This window comes from Fulmarus glacialis, unplaced genomic scaffold (genome assembly GCF_000690835.1).
Source record: "Fulmarus glacialis isolate BGI_N327 unplaced genomic scaffold, ASM69083v1 scaffold27598, whole genome shotgun sequence".
NCBI lineage: Eukaryota > Metazoa > Chordata > Aves > Procellariiformes > Procellariidae > Fulmarus > Fulmarus glacialis.
In genome coordinates, this window is record NW_009229661.1 from 74,564 (window position 1) to 96,544 (window position 21,981).

At 39.7% G+C, this 21,981-nt stretch overlaps 1 protein-coding gene across 2 annotated transcripts in view; it reads left to right on the forward strand.

The window, feature by feature from the left end:
- SYNPO2 (synaptopodin 2) overlaps positions 1-21,981 on the forward strand; it is a 92,091-nt gene that overhangs the window by 61,514 nt on the left and 8,596 nt on the right. Inside the window, exons 2-5 of one of the 2 annotated variants that reach the window (XM_009583933.1) lie at positions 4,096-4,247; positions 8,576-9,369; positions 12,747-14,926; positions 20,411-20,461. In XM_009583933.1, coding sequence (XP_009582228.1) covers positions 4,096-4,247; positions 8,576-9,369; positions 12,747-14,926; positions 20,411-20,461 — 3,177 coding nt within the window. Of the gene's footprint in view, positions 1-4,095; positions 4,248-8,575; positions 9,370-12,746; positions 14,927-20,410; positions 20,462-21,981 lie in introns of those variants that run through there. The other variant, XM_009583932.1, reaches the window with a different exon arrangement.

A 21,981-nucleotide genomic window follows, 5' to 3' on the forward strand; every position in this document is an offset into this window, starting at 1 on the left:
TTACTATCCCGCACTTTTCCCCCCACATACCTGTGCCATTGGGATGTGATCACCCACTAGTGCATCACAGCACCCAGACCTTACTCACTCACAGTTTCCAGCCCAAGTCTTTATAGACACTACTGAAGAGCCTCTGGACCGCCCCTCGTTACAGCAGCTGCTTGTGAATAGGTGCCAGCTGAGGGCCTGAGGAGCCCTCCACCAGCCCCCGTGGCCTTCTGTCCCAGGCAGCAGTGCTGCGCTGCTCACAGAGGGGTCCTCCCTCCTCCGTGGTGCTCATGTAACAGAGAGCATCCAGGCTAAGTTCTTCACAAAGGAAGTTTCCCCTAAGATTAACATCTCTGTGGATATAAGGAATTTCTCTGCACTTGACATTTTAAGCAGCAAGGGGCACTCCTGATAGTGGGAAATTCTGGGTACAGGAGTAATCTGGAAACAAAAAGAAATTACGTACTTCAGGTAAATTGTCCAAGTAATCCAGCACTGTTCTTCACACACTCTAGCAACAGCGATCTAAACATCTGAAATTAGAGAATATTATAACAAATGGCTCAGAATAACCTGAAGTCTTTATGTACAACTATTTATATAAAACACTTTAATACTGTTAAAAATTCAGAAATCTAAAACTCTTTATGGGCAGAGCATGCACAGCATTGACCAAGGTCAATACTGCTGCAATGCCAATACACCTTGTACAATGATTTCCTTAAAACTTTTGGAATTCAGAGTAAATATTTCCATTGCCATTTCATTGGAAATTTTGTGATTGGAAGAAAACCGAAGCATTCTAATGAGCGCATGTTATATAACTTGAATGATAAAAAGGAAGAGTCCTGACTGAGAGGGAGCAGAAAAGCAATACAGGCAGCACCAGGGGAAAGTGGGCTAAAGCTCTTCAACATGCCCCAGCAGCAGCTGGTGTCTTGACAGGTTCAGCACTAACGGTACAGGCTCAGCTTCGCTGTGTTATACTGGTATTGCAAGCATCGAAAAACTAAGAAAATCTTTACATATTTTTCTAGTAGTGAGATCCCATTCACAAATGTTATGGGAAAAAACACTTCTCCTTCCTAAAGAAAACCCCAGCCCTAAGCAGATAGGAGAAACAAGTAACTGAGGAAGCCTGGGCTGCACTATAAGGCAAGAGCAATCACTAGTTTTGGAAGAACTCTCTTCTGCATTACAACCAAATACGCCTTGCTTTAAGTTCCCAGGGACTGGATACTGTCCCCTGTATGACCACGTTGTATTTCTGCTAACAAAGGCAGCTTTTGTTTCCCAGTGGGCTGGTCAAAGGCTTTCTGCCAAAACTTCCTTTGAGAGAAAACCATCCACTAAACACATATTTTACCAGGAAGATCCTGCTTTCCACAAATCTTCTTGAGATTTTTTTTTTTTGTTCTTTTTTTTTCTTTTTTTTTTCCCAGAAGTCTGAAAAGTTTTCGTTTACATGAGTAAATTATTTGTTCATTTTTGTGGGTTTCCAGTGAAGACAAACAAAATATACAGATAAACAAACCCAGAAACAATTACAGCTTGCCTGGCAAGGCAGTCTACATATTGCTGAGTAACCTGGTGATATCCTGAGGCTAAAATAACACAAATGATGATGGTATATTTCTACCCTAGCAGCAACCTACTGTAATTTACTATACAACCTGCCCTTGCTCATTTTTTTGTCAGTGCTCTCTCCTCCCCTTTATTCCCCCAACAGAAACACCAAAAAAAAAAGGATAATACTGAGGTGATTTTATATAGACATTGTTCAAATTTGGGAGGCATAGGTGCTTCTGGGAGAGGCTGGGAAAAAGGCTGACATACAGTCAGGAGAACCATTAATACATACAGCATGTGCAGTGTGATCCTGTAATGGTAAAATCGTGTTAAAAGTTTGATTTATGTATTTAAACCTGGGAATATAATACGCACAGGAAATTTGGTCCCATGTGCATATGAACTGAAATGCTACCAGCGGGTGAAGTATAGTGACTTACAGTAGTTTCTTTCCTGTGTGACCAGTCAAAGAAGGGGCTGAGTTTTGTATGAAGGTCCAAATATCTCACAGCTGTGATCTTTCAACAATTCAGAAGGCAGCAAAAGGACTGAGAGGCCCTTTCAAGAACTTTAAAAGGAAATTCAATGCCCTTGTCTATTTTCTTTAAACGCTACCAAGAAGTCTGTTTAAAAAACTACAAAACTGGTTAAGCTGTCTAGCAATTCATGTAGACCTATTAACATGGTACATTTTTAACTTTTGCTTTTTGACAGAAATCACTGAAGTTATGGAATGGGTAACAGTTTCTCTCCTGAGACAGCTGTAATGGTAATCTATGACAGAACTGACTCCAAATTCTCAGACACTTAATAAAGAAACAGAAACAACATTTCTTCTTACAATCTAGGTATCACATTATGCTGTTTCAGAGTTCACATGTTGCTATAATTGCTGTTTATGTGTTTTTGAAAAAGACTCATTCTAAATTCTTTTTAGCATCCACATTAAATATTAACATTCAGGCCTAAGATGTCTTGTAAAATTTTAATAGCATACCCTCCTCTTCAAAAAAAACAGTAACAAAACCTCAACCCAAATCCTAGTGCATATATGAAGCAAAACATTCTAAACACTGTTTAAACTGTCATTTCTTCCCAAAGTACAAGGATGTTTATGCTCTTGCCTAAGGCTACATAAACAGAGCAGCATACCACTCCATATTCGTAAATGTTAATTCTGCAAGGTAGAAACTGGCTTCTGTATGCACCAGGCTTCTGTTTCTTCACTGCTCTAAAAGCCATAATATGACATATGGGTATGTATAAATTGAAACAACAAAGATATATGGCCCCACCACAGAAAAACGTGCAGTCTCACTCTTTATTCCACGTATCATCCTGACTCCAAGAAACTTTTCAAAATTGCCTCCAGAAATGCATCTTAGTTACCAGACCAGTGGCCTAATAGTATATTGGGGATAATTCCATGGGTCTGTGGGATAGTTGCACCCTCAAATCTGGTGTATATCAGAAGTAACTTTCCTAGAGTCAGTGGGGACTGACTCTGCTGCCGTGAGTATGGTAGAACTATACTACTTCTTTAAAAATTTTCAAGAAAATGCTATGAGAATTAATAAGGATAACATATTGACCCACCAACTGAATATTGTATAAGGCCAAAGTACTCACATCAACAGGTAGAAGACTGAGAGCAAAGAACCCAAGGACAGCCCTTTTATGTGTATGTGTCATTCTAAAATAGACTCCTGCAAGCATCCTGGTTAATATAACACACTGTTTGCCAAATATGTACTTTAAAAATAGCAGTCAACTGTATGGCATACCTTGAGCGGTGTTAAAGCTGTCTAGGTTTTGTTATACAAAGGCTATATAAGTTATAACATGCTGCCAGTGGAAAAAGAAGTGAAACACCAAAAACCAAGCTGCATGAGATTCTTGAATGAGTACTTAATGGGGAAGGTTAAACCATAACAGGCGTGTCTTAACTTTAATAAATCAGGACACTTACTCAGATGACTAAACATGGATTGAGGATCTCCAGTGATTCAGATGTTTATAGTTTGGCAACTAAACCTACAGTTGGGCATCTAAGGAAAAGTGTCCAGTATACCAGAAGTCTGTATACCTACAGCTCTAACAGCATGTAGATATTGACATTCTGCCCAGAAGATCCTGAAGTTATACAGTCTTCTTTTAAAATCTTGCCATAGATTTCAGCTCTAGTAGTCTTTCATTTTGGGAGAAACTAGTAAGATCTTTTGCATTTCTGCTAAACTCTGATCAATTGATTGTTGTCCCGAACTTCTATGTCTCCCTTTTTTAAAAACAAATTCCAGCCTGTTTGACATGTAGCTCACAAGCTCGGTAAAGCAGAAGTTTTTGTATTGTTAATACTGGCTAGAACAGTATTTAACCTCAACTGGGACAAGTTATTAATTTGTGTTACTAGAAATTTATAATCAATAATACTGATCCTTTTTCTTTTGTACAGACAAAAGTAAGTTGAGGACATGGTTGCTGCTGTTTGCAAATGAACACTAATTGTGCAATTTTGAATTTGTTTTTGACTCATTGTAGGTTCGCAGCAAGAGCAAAGCAGCTAAGGCCGGACTGTGTGAGGGAGATGAGGTGGTGTCTATCAACGGCAAGCCTTGTGGAGACTTAACCTATGCTGAAGTTATCATTCTGATGGAAAGCCTGACTGATGTCCTGCAGATGCTTATCAAGAGGTACAAGAATGCTCAGAATGCTTTGGTGCAATTCTGTTCAGTGTACCACGTGGAAAATGCTGGGTTTGAATGCACTCATTTTGCAGACATGTACTGTGAGCTTCTGATAGTCCTCTTATTTATGTCTGTAACTTTGCTTGTCTGTATGGAAAAGGGAGGGAAGACAGAGTATTTGATCTGAAGGAATTAATGCATATAATTCAAACAGTACAGTTCAGGCACAGAATTAAGAGTACAGTCTCCAAATGTAATGATTTTATTTCTTATTAAGTATTCTTAATACTTACAAGGTGTCCACTGCCATATCTGCATACTGCAGAGTCTCAAGTTCAAATATTCTTTCCACCCCTTTGAAGCAGTGAAGTGTTGTTATTCCCCATAGATAGGGAAGTGAGGCTTACAAAAAGCAAAGGCTGTATAGATGGAGAAAGTGTGTTACACAGATATGCCTTGATTATGACATGGCAAATGGTCTTCCTGGGTGGCAAAATGTGTTAGTAGTCAGGAGGGGGAGAGGGTCTGGAAATCTATTTCTGTAGCTGTTAACACTTTACTAGATGAGGTGGGGCAAGTCACTTACAGCTCTCTTGGTCTCAGCTTCTCCATTTATAAAACAGTGATAGTGAATTTCAGTTTTCTTTGAAAATGCTTTGTGCTTCTTAGAGTAGAGAACCTTCATGTAAATTTGCAAGCAAGCCTGCATTACTGCTCACTGCACATCAGTCTATTCTAATGACTGTTCTCTAATTGTCATCAGTGTAACGCATGCAATTTTGAGTTCAGAACCACCGGTAAGCACATTCTCTCCAGACTTTGTGAATTCAGACAAGATGAACTCTGAATTGCCTTCAGTGTGGGTAAGAAGAGGAAGAAAAGACCTGAGACTTCTACACTCCTTGTAAGGAATTATGGCTCCCCCCTGAGCTACTGCAGTTCCCTGTGTCTGCTCTCCCACAGGAGGACCAGGAGGACAGAAGGGGTCAGGATTCATCACAACAGCTAACAGAGCAGTGTCACTGGAAAGGCTGAAAGGACTCCGGTGCAAAAGAGGCACTTGCCTCTGGTTACCAGGGATGTCTAAACAGCACGTGTGGTTTCTGCAACCTGCGCAAAGGAACTTTTCTAAAGTGTCTAGTAGTTCAAAGTTACAATCTGCCTTCAAATCAAGATGCTCTCAAGGAGTATTCATTTTATTTATAACAGACATTTTGCATGGCCTGTCTGTGCATGTTGTCTTGGGTTGAGTAATGGATCAATGTGATGAGATCAGGGGAACAGTGATAGCTGAGGATTACAGCTTACCTTCTCCATAGTGCATAGCTCTTGTAATTTGAATGCTCCTCATGTGATATCTGCATTCTTATGTTTTTAATTCATAACATGACTACTGGAACTGCGCTTGTAAAAATTATATTTGTGGCTGACCAGCTGTCTTCTTTGCAGCCATAGAAATAGCTCCATATGCTTTGACTCCTGCCTGTTGCTGCTCTATAACTGATATTTCAGTTGGTCTGAAGGCCGCAGTACGCTTAGCTGAAAGTGACAGCACATCTTCCATTCACTCCATTGCCCCTGCTTGAATGTATGGTGAACAGCAAGACATGTCCTAAAAATCAGAACCAAAACAGAGTGCTTAGACCACATAACTCAGTGTTTCATGGAATGAAACTGCGTCTGTTAGAAATTTTAAGAAAATTGCAGTTGCTCAACACTCTGAAAGTGACTAAAATGTTCTAAAGGAATTCACCGTGAGAATCTTTCAATTTCTTCTCATCAGCTCATCTCCCCCAACTCCCACCCCTACTGCCAGTATCTTCCAGGATATGGGAGAATAAATGGAAACACTTCTCTTCCCCTGCCACCTTCTTTGTGGGTAGTAGCCCTCTCAGCACTACCACGAGAAGGATTTTTCAGGAAGTGTCTTAGCATCCTCTGAGAGCGATGAGAAGCAAATCCTTCCTTTCCTGAGTAGCCACTTGTTAGCAGCCATCTCAAGAAAACACTGGAAATCATGAGGAAAGAATAATGCCTAATTAAAGTGGTGTTCCAATGGTGATCTTTACATCCAAGCATCTTTCACTGGCAGGGAAGAATATTTCTCCTCGGGAAGCTTCTGACTGTTCCTGAACTATTTGTATGAAAGATGAGATTTTCATAAGCACTCATTGTTGGCCTAATTCTGCTCTTACTACGCTTACTGGGAGGAAAATTAGGCTTTTAAAGTAGTTTTTAGAATGCTACTTGGCCTTTGATGTCTACAAAAAGTTTTCCCAATCCCCTGTAAACCATAGTCAGTTACTGACCAGCAGTGCCCACAAAATCTTCGGTTTACAGGATCAGAGGAAAGAGACACCCTGCAGGGCAGGCACTCTCCAGATGCCATGTGGGGGAGCATCTTACTGACCTTCCCGACAAATGCTGAACAGATGTATCCAGGAAACATTGAGAGTGGGGACAGAAACAGAAACACTAGCCTGCCCTTTTCACATCAATGTTAGCAACTCTTCGGCTACTGCTGAGTCTAGAAAGAAAATTTCTAGGGGGAAGTAGGGAGTGTGCTCAGTGCATACCAAAATGAAATGCACCATGTAGGGAGTAAAACATGACTCTGAGACAAACCCTGCCGTGCTGACTCCATGAGTTCTGCTTCCTTCCTGGAATTACACCAGGGGTGTTGTTCCTGCAGTGAGCTGGAAAGACCTGAAACAAAAATAATAATTTAACAAAACAGAATCTTACATGTCAAAAAAGAGATCAGACCCAGTATTCTGCCTCTTGACACATGGATACACATTTATGTCTATATAGAGTAGAAGTATATCCATAAGTAGCAAGGGCCTTTTAAGGTGGAAATCTTTCTTTCTCACACGTACACACAATCACTCAGCTACCAATAAAGGCTAACATTTAGCTGGCCCAGCCCCCAGTTTCATATCTTACAAGGAAATGTTTACAGATTTCTGTAATTTATCTGTACTTAAGAGCAGTATAATTGATCATCCAAATAGCATAATACGATGGAATCCAGCAGCACTCACAAGGAGCTCCCTAAATTAAAATCTGTCTGACCTTTATGTAGCTCCATATGTGGTTTAATGGATGTTACACATTTTGTGGTATTTGAGGCAGACCCAGACGGCTACAAACAGTATGCTGCATGGCTAGAAAAGCAAGTGATATTGAAGTTTCTTCAGTGCACTGACAGATTTATTTCTTCTGTTGCTTCTTCCAGCCTTTCTTTGTAGGGGGGTCCAAAGTTTCAGAATACCTGGGACCCGCTTTTGATTTCAGAAATCTCCATAATACTTGATACTAATACTTTACTGAGAGTACCTACCGCTTCCCTCATTTGAAAAAGTGCTTTGCTATCTTTCAGTCAACAGAAAGCCTTAGTAACATGCTGCAGTCTTGCTGTACAGAAAAGGTTTGTTCTCAAATTAATAGTAGTCAGTATGGCCCAGAGTACTGAAAGAAGAAGCTAGAGAGTACACTAAGAGCTCTAACACCAGTAAAACAGCCTAACTAGGCCAGGAAAATGAATAGTTTAAAAAATGGAGCTACACTAAGGTATATAGTAGGCTTCAGGAAGTCAAAGTAACATTTGCCAGTCAGAAATACGTATTTTTTAATAATTAGGAAATATTGCATGGGTTCACTACCCGTTTTCACTGGATCACTGGAATAGGCCCAGAATGTTTTAATTATTTCATGATATATACGGGTGATGATCCTCACAGGAATTCTTTGAATGTGTATTTTAAGTACTCATTCCCCTCCCTCTGATCCTCATCCAGTACTTATCTATTCCTTAGAGAGTAAACTATTTGGGACAGGAACTATATGAGAGGATGGTGCCTAAAACAGTTGCAGTAGTAGCCACAGAGCCAAAAATTAACCACTCTTGTGGTGTCACGCGAAGTTAATTTTCTCATGCACATGTGAAATATGAAGAAGTATTGTCCCAGAAGTCTCAGCAGCATTTATCTGGAAACACTGTAACAGAAATGTGTCTATGAAAGCATACTGATGTTAGGAATGATATAATTCAACATTGCAGAAGGATGGTGGTAGGATCATAGTTCTACCGCAGTAGTGTAATCTCCTTCTTACTGAACTGTTAAGTTGATTAATTTTGAAAGATACAAAGATGCTTCAGTTTAAGACCTCTACATTCTGGGAAAATTCTTCTACTCAAATGGACCTGCTAGCAGGTACCACAATTAATATAGGGGAAAAAAACTACATAGAAATTGCTTTTGTAACTGTACTTACAATTGCTGTGCTTACAGCAGCTTAATTTCTTGAATTACTTGTTTATGTATGTGCAGATCCTCCAACGGAATAAATGAAACCTTGAGTGCTGAAAGAGAAAATGGAAAGCAGGATAACATAAAAAATGAGGACTACAGGGAGAGTACTACACTGCAAATTAACACAGCGAAAGATACACCCCATGGAGATTTATGCATCACAGAGATATACAGTGAGACTCACCAAGGAGCAGGAGAAAGCAACATACACTTTTCTGAAACAAAACAAGAGACCACACAAAGCCACAGAATTACTCCTAAAGTGATAGGCACGTCCAAAGTGCTCATGACAGATGAGGCTGCTTTCAGAGGGAAGATAGAAGAAAGAAGGCCAGGTACTATGGTTGAGCTGCAGTTGTCCCTCTCAAATGACGCACACAAGGGCACCAATGCTCCTGCTGTGACTCTCTTAGGGGCAGAAAAATGCACCCCTTCAGGAAGAGGACCCAGTGTACAACAAGATGGGACTAGCCCTGTAATCGCAATTCCTCTGGGCGTGAAAGAGGGCAACATCCAGTGGTCAAGCAAAGTGGTCCAGTTTTCTAGTGGCAAAGAGGTCAAGAGGATCCAAGGTGCAGCTCCATCTCTCCCCAGGGTGGAGGTGATCCTAGACTGTTCGGACAGGGAGAAGGAAGCACCCAGGTCTCTAGCTGAAAGGGGGTGTGTTGATTCTCAAGTGGAAGGAGGGCAGTCAGAAGCACCTCCTTCCCTCCTCTCCTTTGCAATCTCATCAGAAGGCACAGAGCAGGGAGAAGACGACCAGCACTCGGAAAGGGATCACAGACCTCTCAAGCACAGGGCAAGGCACGCAAGTAAGTATGTCCCATCTAATCATTTGCACTGCCTGAGGGTATCTTTTGTAACTTTAAACATAATTTCAGAATTTAGACTGCATTAGAAAGAAAATGTTTAGAATTTTTTTCTGCAGTTTTCTGACTTTCCCTCTGTCTTTTTCTTTTAAACAATGTTTCTGTTCTTGCTTTATATATTTTTTCAAGGTAATACAATGCTCCTGGTGATGAGCCAAGAGTATACCCATGCCTTAACTGTGCTGAATAACTTTGCTTAGTAGACTTCCACTTTGAAATTAACTCATGACTTTGTCCAACTAAAAGTACTTACATCTCCAAAAAGGGCTGAATTCTGCTGGTCTTCTAATGTATATTCAGAGGCAATCTGTAGAATATTAACAAAAAAAGCAAGTTGCTTGCACATGTCTAAGTGAATCCTGTGGATTTCTCCTTTTATAGCAAAAACTTTGTGTTGTCATTTGCATCATCTAAAATCAAAGCCATGCCACTGCTCTTGAAAGTTAATAAAAAAGGCCAGTAGAAAAGCTTGATGTTGCCTGCAGAAGAGATTTTGACAGACACTAGCATGTGTATAACTGTTACATGATCCTTTCAGTTTTGTCAGTCTTCTCTAGACTTTAAAGTGAACATGCTATTTCTTCTGACTCCCATACCCAGAGGTCAGCTTCAGAATGTGTCCAAGAAGTTTACATGAAAGTAAACTTGCAACTGGATCCAATTAATTAACTGAGTGTAGATACATATTATTTATTTATTTATCTATTTATTTATTATTTTATTCATTTCGGACCTTTCTATTGGTTGCTTGCTCTTTCCCAACAATGTTAAGAATCCTGTCTGGGGATTCAGTAGCAGTATGTCAAAGGTGCTTGAATGTGTGCAGTGATATACTGTAGCAACAAGCTATTTCACATGCAGTGTTGGAATTAGTCTGCTAACCCACTGCTAATTCCTCTGTAAGCATATTTTTAGCATGATAACCATTTGTATCTTATTGGCAAGTGGATTAAGCAGTTACTTATGCCTAAGTGTCTGTGTGCAATCCACATATTTTTGGCATATTAAATGAAGCATAAAAGAAAAGCGCACATGCTTTACATTTTGGCTGCAAAGTTAGAACCAACTGTGGGGCTGTGCCTGTCTTTCTTAGAGAATTACTTGCAGTGCCTCTCTAATAAGGCAAAAGTACAAAGAATGAACTACATATTACAAGATAACCTCTGCTTTCAAGTAGGACATAGATTCTGTCCTTTTCCCATCTCAACTATGACAATCTCAATTCCTTCTAATCTAGTGGCAGGTCATTATCCTTAGGAACCACTGATTTAATCTATAAAAATGTTTGCTTTTATTATTATTATTTGTAAAATCCTATCTACACATTAGAACAAACAAACTGCCAAGCACAGGGGAATAATCCGTGTGCAGCAAACACTATGCATGTTTTTTGTAAAATTAGAAGTTATATTGCAGCATTTAAGTCTAAACTAGAGAAGAACATTTATTATACGTGTTTGATCTCTTTAGCAGAAATTTTCTCTGTAAACAGTAATCAGATTATATTTACCTGAGCAGGTAACATTTCTTCTTCCATCTTTTGAAACTATTGATTAAGTAACTATTCAGACGAATTAAGAAAAAATATGCTAGCAAAATGAAAAGTTACAATTTTTTCTTTCCACAAAACTGTATGGGTATCTGGTGAATCCCCCTCCTAGAAAAACACTCACTGCTGATGCAAGTAGCTTATTTGAAAGCGTAGAACTTACGTGTTGAAGGGCAACCATTTCTGTTTGCAGAGGCACTCTAACTAAAGCCCATACTTTTGGAAAATGTCTTCAGTGACTATTGTAAGCATTTGGATTGTCAAAGGACTGAGCCAAGGATTTTGTGATTTGGCCCTCTCAAAATAAATTACTACAAATTGTTGGTTCGGGTGCCATGCTCCTTTCTCTTTTATAGGTTCTTGCAAGAACCATTGGTCCAGTCATGCTGTCATCTGGCATAATGGCAAAACTCCAACTGTCTTTAATAGGAGAAGTATCAGACTCCACCTACTGACATGGCTAAAAGGATCATTAATAGAAAATACATCACATGGCTTTCTTTAATAAGTTTGCTTTATTTATACTAGCAAAAGATATTAAATAATTTACTGTTCTATTTTCATGTATCAGAGGCACGTGTTTTCCTTTTGAAATTAAGTGGAAGGGCAGGATTTAGGCAGGAAAAGCTTTAAATTCTAGCTTTTTTAAAGGGAGAAGCTATTGAGGCTGTCGTTTGTGAAATGCAGTGGTAGAATATAAGGAAGGGAAAGAAACAGGAACACGACCTGACTAGCGTTGCCCCATAAGGCATATGCTCCATGTCACATAACAAGGAAGCAGTCATGCTGATGTACAGTGCATCTGTCAGCTTTACAGCTGCATCTATTCCTGTTCCACATGACTTGATGAAAACCAATAATTTATGCTTTAAGAAATATGTATTATTGATATATGCTAGCGAATACTCTTGACAAGTTAGTTGAGCCTCCTCCATTCAGCTCTGAAATGTGTATTCATTCTTGCCACGTTTTCAAAATGAATGTTCTGGAGTTGTTATATCCTATACAATTTTGGATTATGTTTCAGGCAAGTAATGCTTGTTAAAAGACTGAAATCTGCTTTCATTGAGTACCTTGGCCAAACTCCCATGTCTTCCAAGGGGCAGAAAGTTAATGCTAATGCTTTCTGTGTATGCCTTTTTGGATGTATACTTGCTTTTAAATAGCTAATACAGAGAAGCATACCGACTTTTATCAACTATACACATTTTGTAATGCATATGGGTAAAATAAAACACACAAATGGCAAAAGCTGCTGCCACCGTCAGACAGAACACACTCAGTTTCATTTGGTCTCAGATATTAAGCAGTCATGGGCCTGCCTGGCTGGGAATGTCTGCTGTAAGCCTAGGAACTGTGGTCAAACACTTGGTAAATACCAGACCATAGAAACTGAATAAATGAGAAAATATCGTCTGCCTGTTGCTGCTGAGATTACTTATGGGAATAAAAACTGAGAATGCTAGAAATAAAGTCACATGTAACGTTCCTGTTGAACTAAAAAAGTCCTAAAGAAAGTGATGTAGCCTTTGAACTTGCATGGGTGTGACTCTAAGGAATGCTGGGTATGGAATTTACAACACAGTTGATATTGTGGGAAAAGCTTAAGTATAATGACCTCTCCATGCAAAAGAAAATAAATGTTTTAATATGGGGGAAGGGGACAGTGGGTAAATTTCAGTATAGATAAACGCAGAACTATTTGTTATTAGTCTCCTTGTATTTTTCTGGGCTGCATGCAATTAAACGTGCATTTCAATTCTTTCCATAGGACTCCGGCGAAGTGAGAGTCTGTCAGAGAAGCAGGTCAAAGAAGCCAAATCTAAATGTAAAAGTATTGCATTGCTGCTGACAGCAGCTCCCAACCCCAATTCCAAGGGGGTGTTGATGTTCAAGAAGCGTCGTCAAAGGGCGAGGAAATATACTTTAGTTAGCTACGGTACTGGGGAGTTAGAACGTGACGAAGACGAGGGTGAAGAAGGTGAAGGTGAAGAAGGGGACAAAGAAAACACTTTTGAAGTGAGTTTGCTTGCAACAAGCGAGTCGGACATAGATGAAGATTTCTTCTCTGACATTGACAACGACAGTAAGATTGTGACATTTGACTGGGACAGTGGTCTACTTGAGGTTGAAAAGAAGATAAAAAGTGGAGACGAGATGCAGACACTTCCAGAGAGCACAGGTAAAGGGGCCCTCATGTTTGCCAAGAGACGGCAGAGGATGGATCAGATCACAGCTGAGCAAGAGGAGATGAAGGCACGCACAGTGCATACAGAGGAACGAAGGGAAGCCACTATGTCAGAGAGCTTCCAGAAAGTAAGCTCTTCAGTCTATCAAACAAAAGAGGAAGAAATGTCAAGACAGCAGACCTGTGTGAGCAAAAGCTACACAGACATGAGCCAGAATCATAGCAAAATGGTACAACAAAATGGCTTTGGCTTAGCACCAGACACAAACCTCTCTTTTCAGTCCTCTGAAGCTCAAAAAGCAGCATCTTTGAATAAAACAGCTAAACCCTTCCCTTCTGGGGTTCAAAACCGAGCACCTGCACCATTTTCACCCACAAGAAATGTCACTAGTCCTCTTTCAGACATACCAGCACCACCTCCTTACTGCTCTATTAGCCCACCACCCGAGGCTTTATACAGACCTGTTTCAGCTCCTGTAGCCAGCAGAGCTGCCCCAACTGTGTGGTCATCCACCGAGCCAACAGAACACATAGCATCCAGAGATGAAAGGATTGCGGTGCCAGCCAAAAGAACTGGGATACTGCAAGAGGCAAAGAGAAGAAGCACTTCAAAACCCATGTTCACTTTCAAAGAAACACCCAAAGTAAGTCCTAATCCTGCCCTGTTATCCCTTGTACACAATGCAGAGGGCAAAAAAGGTACTGGAGCTGGTTTTGAGTCAGGACCTGAAGAAGACTACCTCAGTTTGGGAGCAGAAGCTTGCAATTTCATGCAGACCCAAGCATCTAAACAAAAGGCCCCTCCTCCTGTTGCTCCAAAGCCTTCACTCAAGGTCTCTCCTACTGCTGGTACTCCAGTTTCACCGGTTTGGTCACCTCCAGCTGGGGTTTCTAAGGCTCCTTCTTTCCCAGCACCAGCCTCCCCTCAGGCAGCATATCCCGCACCACTCAAATCTCCACAGTATCCTCATTCTCCTGCCCATCCCCCAAGTACTCTCAACCTAGCTGGTCCTTTCAAAGGGCCTCAGGCAACCCTAGCGAGTCCAAACCATACACCTAAGACACCACCAGTCACACCAAGTGCTGGAGGAACAAAGCCACCCTTTGAGATGCCACCAGCTATGAGTGGAAAAGGAGCACAGTTATTTGCCAGAAGGCACTCTCGAATGGAGAAGTATGTGGTGGATTCAGAGACTGTGCAGGCAAACATGGCACGAGCCTCATCTCCAACTCCATCTTTACCAGCTTCTTGGAAATATTCATCTAATGTCCGAGCACCTCCACCTGTTGCTTATAATCCCATCCACTGCCCATCTTACCCTCCTGCTGCTACCAAGCCCTCCTCTAAGTCCGCTGCTGCTACCAAAAATACAAAAAGAAAACCTAAGAAAGGTCTCAATGCTTTGGATATTATGAAACATCAACCTTATCAACTCGATGCATCTTTATTTACTTTTCAACCTCCTAGTACTAAGGAAAGCCTTCCTATTAAGCAGACATCGAAGTTGTCCGCTTCAAAGCAAGCTCTACCTTTACGACCACCTAGTGCTGGCTCTCCTACTAACGTCCGGGCATCTTCAGTGTACTCCATGCCAGCCTACAGTTCACAACCTTCGTTCCAGTCAAATGCCTCTATCCCAGTAAATGAATCATATTCACCTACAGGCTACTCTGCATTTTCTAAGCCAGAAACCACCACATCCTCTTTGTTTACTGCTCCGAGGCCAAAATTTTCAGCAAAGAAAGCTGGCGTCACTGCACAGGTGTGGAAGCCATCAATTATTGAAGAGTAAACCCTACAGCTGAAACTTAGTGTCCATTTTGCTTGCAATCGTTTGCAGTGGTAAACTGGCACACAGTGCCAATAGTATTCCTTAGCTTGCTTAATAACGTCAGATGTATCACCTCAAATCTGGGTCCAAAATATTTGAACTTTTTTAAGGAATCGAAATAGATACAAATTTTAGCACATTTATGCATATTATCAGATGCTTTATACACATAATATCCTGAAATGAATAGATACCATTGTATTAAGTAAGCAGGACACTAGGTTTTTGCTTTAGGACTACTACAACAGAAACAATAGTAAGCAATATTCCTGGTATGTCAAATTAATAGAGAAGAGCTTTCTTTCTGCCCCCCTCCCCAACTATGTTCTAATGACCTAGGGATTTGAGGACTTTTTTTTTTTAAAGAAGTGCCTTATTAAATGATACTAATAGTAATATGTATTACTAACATAGCATAAAATAGATACAGTATTAGACTCTGACTGATCACTAGCAGAATACAACTGGATAGACCTTTGGCCTGCACAGAGCCCCACTGAATTCAGTCAGATCTGTCCTGGCTCAAAGGTCCTTCCACAGGAATCTGGTTGATCGGCCAGGGGCTTAGTTTGTAAGCTATGTGGATCAGCTGTGATCCAAAATCATGAATTGCCTCTGTGATTTCACAGAGAATGTCCTATAAGAGATGCTGGAGTGTTCTGAAGACTAAAAGAGGTGGAAAGACAGCTGGAAAAATTGTTAAAGATTTCCCATTTTGGGGAAATTTGACATCCCAAGTGCAGACATATTTTTAGCCAATGTTTGCCTTGAATCCAGCAAGTAAGATAGAAGCCGTTAAATCAAAATTATTGAACAGTCAGAGAGGTGAGCTGGGTTTTGCAGCTGCAATGTAATGCAATAGTTTCTTGTGAAAGCACAATGACTGAGAACAGAAGGCATACATATATTCAAGAGTACTGATTCTTGCAACCAGAGTAGTATATGCCACAGAAATTAGCACTTAATGGTAAATCATAAATATGACCATGTCTTCCTATTGGTCTCTCGTACACATTTTATTATTTTTATTTGGGGCTTTACAGTGCTTATCCCACTTTAAATCTTTTTACTCTGGTCTTATGCTTTCACCTTTTACTTGTATTGGGGACTAAGTATTGAAATACTGCTACTGTAGAAAATTCTTAAGAGTCTGTGGTCTTGAAACCTACGGTATAATACTGCAGTGAACAGACAGCCTTGCAGAAATCAAGGAGCTATATTTGAATAGTTCAGTGTGTTTTTCAGTAAGCAGTCCTGTTAACATCAGTGGTGCTAGGTCTGAAACAAGGTGGTGTTTCACACAACTAAGGGTATCAAAATCCATCCCAAGTGTGAAGCTAAAGATTAAAGCATCAATCTGTGAATAAAGGTGGCACAATCTGTTAATATATTTGCTTAAACTACCATCCAGCTAGCTACAGACCAGATTATGGATCTTTTATATCATAGGGATTTTAGTAGAACTATCTATCTTGATGAAGAAAACATTCCCCAGTACGAACAAAATCTCCTTAGTTTGGTCCCATGATGGTAGCTCAAACTTCAATCACACTTGAGAAGAATGCATTTGGTTGTACATGCAGAAAGCAGACTGGAATCAAAACCTAATCAAGCCAATAAAAATCACTCCTCCTAATTTTGGACCTCCAAAATCCTACTCTCTCCTTTAAATTTTGGATTGGGATACTGACTACATTAGAAAAAAATGACCAAGTGATGCATCTCCCTCTTAAAATTCAGGAAAATGATGGAAAACTCAAGAAAGAGTTACACTGCATTTACCTGGAAATAGAAAGTAGCAATATTTTAATCCTTTAGAGATGTCCCTTCTATCTGTTTTCCACTGTCAATATCTGTATTTTTCTTCTATCATTAAACTTGTCCCTTTCCTCTCTGCCTGTTTGGGGTTTTTTTCTTTGGTTTGTTGCTATTTTTTTGTTTCACTTACATGTACAGACTGACAGTATATTTTAGGGGAAATCTGTTTTCCATGCTATCTTGTTAATATGAAATCTCCTGCCTTCTTTTCCTTCCCCTTCCTTCCCCTTCCTTTTCCTCTTCCCCTTTCCTTCTCTTTCCCCTTCCCCTTCCCTTTCCCCTTCTCTTTCCTCCCTCCTTCCTTCCCCTCTAGTAAAAGTTTTATCTGAAGTCACACAAACTATTTTAGGTAGAAGTTTAAGACACTAGTATCTACTTGGAATAAAGATACCCTACCAAAGATAAGTAGTGCTGCTAGAGAGATACCTAGAAATCCAATCAGCCTCACATTGCCTTACATGTTTTTACTTACAGTCTCCTCCTATAAAATACATCTGTAAATTATAATCACACTTCTGTGCTTGTTCACCCTACCACCCCAAGAATATTTCCTTAATGAGGAGATTTTTAGCAGTTCTGTACTTCCACCACAAGTGTTGATGTTGATGCGTGTGGCTACTAACAAGATACAGCAGCTTACACAGGATGGCCACCAGTTCGTATCAGGCTTAGGTCAGTAACTTTTGGAATTCATCACCAGCTACTGAGTATCCTGTGTGAAATATGTGAATTACTGAAATCTAACTTCTAGGTTTATATATGCCTACATGGCATACCACTTACCAAGTAAGAAATAATAAGCATTATTATTCTATTATCAGCAGAAGAAACAAGAGGTAAAGCTGGGATATATTCCCATCCAAAGGAAATCAGCTCTCCAGAAAGACAGAAGTCAAGTTAATAGGAGCTAGAGGAGAGCTGTGGACTGAAACAGAACATTTCAGTTTCCTGAGTCATCTGTCTAGAACTAAGTTCACCTGAAAGACAGAAATGCATAATTGTCATCTTTTAAATCGTTTTGCTATTTCTTTTATTTTCAGCATATCCCAAAAGTTCACTTAGGAAGTCAACTAAATCATATGCATGTTTACAGCAATAAGCAAAAAGTCAGCTTTTGTGATAGCAATATAAAATATAGCTATTAGCCTATGTTCTCTTTACTTTGTCCAAAAGAAAAGGAAATGCATCTATGCTGAAAATTTGGATTTTGATCACATTTGGATTTTTTGCTGTTATTCAAATACAAGTATTTCATATGGCCTATAGCAATGACAGAAGGATTTTTTAAACACCAATAAGAGTTAAAAGCAAGAGCCCCAGTGACACTAGTCCTCTTAACTCAGGTAAGATCTTTTGAAAATCCCATTCAAAGTCCAACTCTGAATTCAATTTCATGTATACACATCATTCTACATGCACAGTGCTTGGATCCAACTTGGCTTCAAGACTCTTTTTACTAATCAGGTAAGTCTGTAATTCTTACTAATACTTCAGAAGACTAGCCTACTTAAAGTAACAGTTTTATCCAAAATGTAATCTCTTGTGAAGCAGAAATTTAGACGAAAGTTGAGCTGTTCATTGTCATGGGTCCAAATTAAAAGTTAATGATGATGTCAAATATAGCTGAAATGTCAAGAAAATGAATGGTTTGTGTAGAGAGGAGCTGTATGAAATTTCACTTTGAAAGGGCAGTGAGCTTTTGTATATGTTTTTCTGAAAAAGCTATTAGAGTTATTCTAATATAATATGACAAGGTTACCAAGATGCAATTGTTATGTTTACTACGTAAGCATATTTAACAGTGAATTTTAGGCCACCCCTAATAACAATACTTCCAGTATGTTCACATTAAAAGAGGAATTTAAGTGTTCTATGTTGGTTTTAGCACATTTAATGATAGCACATACTGGAGGAATTATACTGCACCAGTTTGGATCTCACATTCTAGACAGCCTTTTCATGAAAACATCTACCTCAATCAAGGGTTTCTATACTTGCAATTTCTAATCCAGTTATAAACCTCTTGTTATAAAACCTGAATTGAAAAGTTTTGTTTTGGAGATGAGTACTTTTAGACAAAAAGTTAAAATTTCTGTTGCAAAAATAAAAGACGAAATTTAGTTCTTGAACAAAGAACTGCTTAACTTCTCCTCCCTTCTCTAGGGGAACCATTCTTACCATGTTCCTGCTCAGCAAAAGATAACATATTATGAAACAAACAGAAAGATATTTCAATAATTTTTTTCTGTAGGAACATTTACAGAGTAAACATTACCACCTCTTACAAGTAAGCCTCATTCTTTTGCTTTCTGCTCTCCTATGGAAGAAATAATTTTGCCAGTGTCCTAAGACATGTGACAATACCCAGTGACAACAAGCTGCTTGGTTCCAAAAGCACCTGGCTGATGGTGTGGGACTTTATAATACACTCATATCAAGACTTGCAGCAGGGAATGCCCAATTCTCTCCTAGACAAACTGACAATTCACTTTGAGATCAAGCCAATACCATTTTGAGATCAGCCATCAAAAGGAGGTTTCAGTTAAATTTTGTCTGAAGTCTTCTTGCACTGACCCTAATTTTATATACCTAGCTTTATTTTATTTTGTATACCTATTTTTATTTTATATGGGACATTCAAGAGTAGAGACACAAAATCAGCCCTAAAACTGCAGTGACAGATTTTGCTGTCACCACAGCAATCATGTGGCAATGAGTTTATTTTCTTTTTGGCACAGTGCTGCTGTTAGTCACACTAAAATGAATGTTCAGAATTCACACAAATTTCTATTTGAAGTAAAGAAATACTAAGAGGTTGAGGTACCAGCAGGCTCCAAAAATTAGGAAGTGAGGGGCTGGTGTGTGTTTCAGACAGGAAAATGAGTACTAAGCGGCAGAACAGCAATTTTGAAAGAAAAAACTACTAGGATTAGAGGGAGCCAAGCAGTGGGGAGAAAATTCCAGGAAAAAAGCAGAGACTGCACAGGATAAAATACCTATCAGAGGATCAGGAAATAGTGAAGGTACAAGAAAAGAAAATAATCAGCAAGAAGGGTTTAATTATTCTGCACAGAGATGGCTGACTATTTCCAGCCTTTTGTTGAAACTTTCTAGATTATTCTTGGATGACAGAGTGCTCACATAACTAGGCATGATTTTTTTCCTCTACTATTTACAAAAAGATATTGTGAAAGAACCAAAATGCTAATACCCAGCAAAAAGAAAAAAAAAGAGCTTTAAAAAAAAGCTGGCCCTATCAACAGACTATTGATCTGAGGGACAACAGATCTACAAACATATTATCCTAGATAGCTCCTATACAAGAGAGTTTTTGAAAGTGCTAAGGTGAACTCTGATAAAAGATTATAAGCAATTACAAAGAGAACTTGACACCAGATGATGTGATCTGGGAGGAGCACTGTTTATCAAGTATCCAGGACGACACCTCAACAAAGGACCAGCCTTACCATCATGCTCTGCTGCTCCAGCATCTCTGCGGGGAATCCTCTGTACACTATGAGGTAGGGAAATACCAGTGAAACAACAGCACTCTTTGCAACTAACAATTTGCAAAATCTTTCTCCTCTCTTTTCCCAGGATCTTTTCCCAGATTTCGTAGCTTTAAGAATAAAAACCGATTGGTTCTAAAAAGATCCACTCTTCCAGTCTTGCCTTTTTAACAAAACATGATACAACCTTCTTTGCCTGAAGTCAAACACCCAGGATTCCACTGATTGCTTTGGCAGTTCGGCATGGCAAGTGCAAATCTTAATTCCACAGCTTGGCATAATGTTATTTTATAATGAGTCTACTCAGCTTGAAATAGAAATGTTATACAAAGAACAAACTTGACAAGATCTTCAAAAACCTGTGGATTCAGAAGCTCTGAATTACTCACTGCTGGTAGATTTCTTGGGAAAATGTTGCCTGCACCAGCTTAATCCAAACCTCCTGGGCGTTTGTGTGGCCAAAACATCTGTAATCATGTCATCATCTGCTATTTTTTTCTGTAGGACTCCAGACTCAATTCAGGGCACAGAACGGTACTGCTTATCTGATGAATAGCTCTTTACTGTTTTGTTTTGATATTGTTCCATGCTTAGCACCATACCTTACTTAACATACACTCTTCAAAGTGTGCTCTTCATGCAGAATTATTTATTCATAGATTTTTTTTGTTAGTATCCAAGTCGTGCAGAAGCCATAGTTCATTTTTACACTACTGCATTCTACAAATGAGTAAATAATGCATGAAGCGTGCGGCACTGATACAAGGACACTCAGTAGCCTCGGGTGTCCAGTTCAAGACACTTAGCATCTTCAGAGTCCAGTAGCATATGAACTAGTTACTGTATCAAAGTATGTCATCCTTAACCTCAGTCTGTGAGTGTTAACAGATCACAGGTCTCCAGGTGGAACCCTAGAAAGGGAATCCTCAGTGACCAGCTATGAAATCCAACCAGTGAAAGCACCTTTTGCACAATATACTCCTTTGCAATATAATCCTAGTACTTCCTAAATGAAGCCCTGAAGTGGCACTGGATGGGGCAGAAGTCCTGAAATTTAATCAAAATGCATGTGCACTGGGCAATGATGCTTGCATTTCATAGCTTTTGAATACTTGACCTTCCAACTTCACTAGCATTGCTTCAAGGTAGCTTTGTGTGTTTAAGACCCAAGGGTTTTCCAAGAACAACAAACCAAACCTTGGAATACTATCGTGTAGCATACCGTAACCAAGAGGGTCCTCCAGCATGGCTTGAACCACCATAGACAATTGCCGTCATGCTGCTACAGCAACTGGCAGCAAATGCATGTTGACATCCCGCCTGTGAATCAGCACTGGGAGGACGACACAGGTTTGCAATGGGGCTTCACAGTCTTCTGACAGCAGAGAGACTGTGGAAGGACAAACTCCAAACTCCATCCCTCTGGGGAAGAAATTTCCCTGGAACTCTGGAGGAAAATATACATTAGCGGGCACAGGTTCTTTTCCCCAAATGTACCTTCCTTGCCCCATTTCTTCATCTTTTTCTTTTCCTGGTCTCCTCATCGTAGCCTCATTGCGAGCCACACAGGTCAACTTCCCATTCCTTAAGCTTGTCATCCAAGCTCAGGAACCTTGGCCATCAGATCCTAGGCTCATCACTCTCCAACCCAGTGCTAAT